Source organism: Halyomorpha halys, unplaced genomic scaffold (genome assembly GCF_000696795.3).
Source record: "Halyomorpha halys isolate HHAL.00 unplaced genomic scaffold, Hhal_1.1 Scaffold965.1, whole genome shotgun sequence".
NCBI lineage: Eukaryota > Metazoa > Arthropoda > Insecta > Hemiptera > Pentatomidae > Halyomorpha > Halyomorpha halys.
Genome location: NW_027114872.1, coordinates 239,675 through 241,084, shown reverse-complemented (window position 1 = coordinate 241,084; position 1,410 = coordinate 239,675). Strand labels below are relative to the sequence as shown.

At 27.7% G+C, this 1,410-nt stretch overlaps 1 protein-coding gene across 2 annotated transcripts in view; it reads left to right on the top strand.

Moving 5' to 3' along the window:
- The window catches only part of LOC106687454 (uncharacterized), a 14,066-nt gene that overhangs the window by 3,854 nt on the left and 8,802 nt on the right, over positions 1-1,410 (top strand). For both annotated transcript variants that reach the window (XM_014431351.2, XM_067051986.1), the window contains exon 6: positions 1,004-1,089. In XM_014431351.2, the coding sequence (XP_014286837.1) occupies positions 1,004-1,089 (86 nt within the window). The remainder of the gene's footprint in view (positions 1-1,003; positions 1,090-1,410) is intronic.

Below are 1,410 nucleotides of genomic sequence, written 5' to 3'. Positions count from 1 at the left end.
ATTTTTTTTTTTGCCATTCTATCAGTCATTATTCTTTCTAGTCCGAAAAGACAGTATATATAATTGTCAAGTTTCCAGCCAGGTTTGGAAAATCTAAATTCATTCCAGTATCTGACTTATTTTTTTTTTTCCTTTTATTTACTTCACCTTCTGTCAAATACAAAATTGTCTATCAGCAGATTGTCTGACTGTTACATTAATTAAACAAATAGCATGTAAGGCGTGAGGAAGAACAGCACCCAATCGTATCTCTTCTCTGGCTTTTCTTACTTTCTCCTGTTAACAGATCCCTCATCGACATTCTTTTTAGTCTTCTTAGTCATGAGAATCATGGCCATTTGTCCTCCAAGTGTGTTTTGGTATCCCAGAAATTTTTCATGAAAAAGTTTGTAGTAAGTTCGTTCGTATGTATTCAGTGACCATGAGAATTTTTAATTCAGCATGTAAAGTATTGTTATTTACTATTTACATACCATGGTGCTTTGGTGATTAGTCGTAGTGTTTCAGATTTGAAAGATTGTAATCATTTGATTTAAATCTGTTTAACTTGACCCAAATTTTAATTTTAATTTCTTATTTCAGAGTTCTACTACTGAGTAGTTTCTCTACATCCTGTATCATATCATTATGTCATTATGATCAAATTTACTTGTTGTATTTTTTATACAGTTGTAAATATCAATAAATAAATAAAAAAAAAAAATTCTTATTTCAAGTGGAATTGGACAACTATGAATGTATAGACAGCTGGTGGTGGTCTGAAACAATGTACACAATTATGATGTAGAAACAAGTATAGTCATTGCAATAGTAGATGTGTTATGGATTTCATGCCATACCAAATTTTGAATTCCTTTTATTATATTACCAAATTTTGAATTCCATGAATTACTTTTAATATCATTAGTATATTGTTCAACTTCATTATAATATAAAAAAATTTATTGAATAAATATAAATATATATAATAACATATTTTTGATTTTCTGTCTTTCAATTTCAGATATTCTAGTCAATTTAGTAAGGTAAATGAAAAAGATAGATTTTCTCCTCATTTTATAAAAATCAAAGAAGAAAATGATATGGAAGGTAATACTTTTCTCAGTAGTTAGTGATTTAGGGAGCCTATCATTTTGAGTTTTAGTTTTTTATATTTAACTAGTGTAATATCCCAAAACAGATTGCCTCTAGTTCTTTTCTCTCATCATGGTTATAATTAGAATACTGATTGCTATGTAATTGTATCTTGTATCTCAATTTCAATTATAGCCGAAAATCGCTTATAAAAAATCACAATGAATAGAAATCTGACAGTGGAGTAATATTTTATAAAGGCAGTGAAAAAAATCCTAAATTGATACTTTAATATGAGTAAGAGTACCTATCTCCTTTAACTAATAAAATATAAAA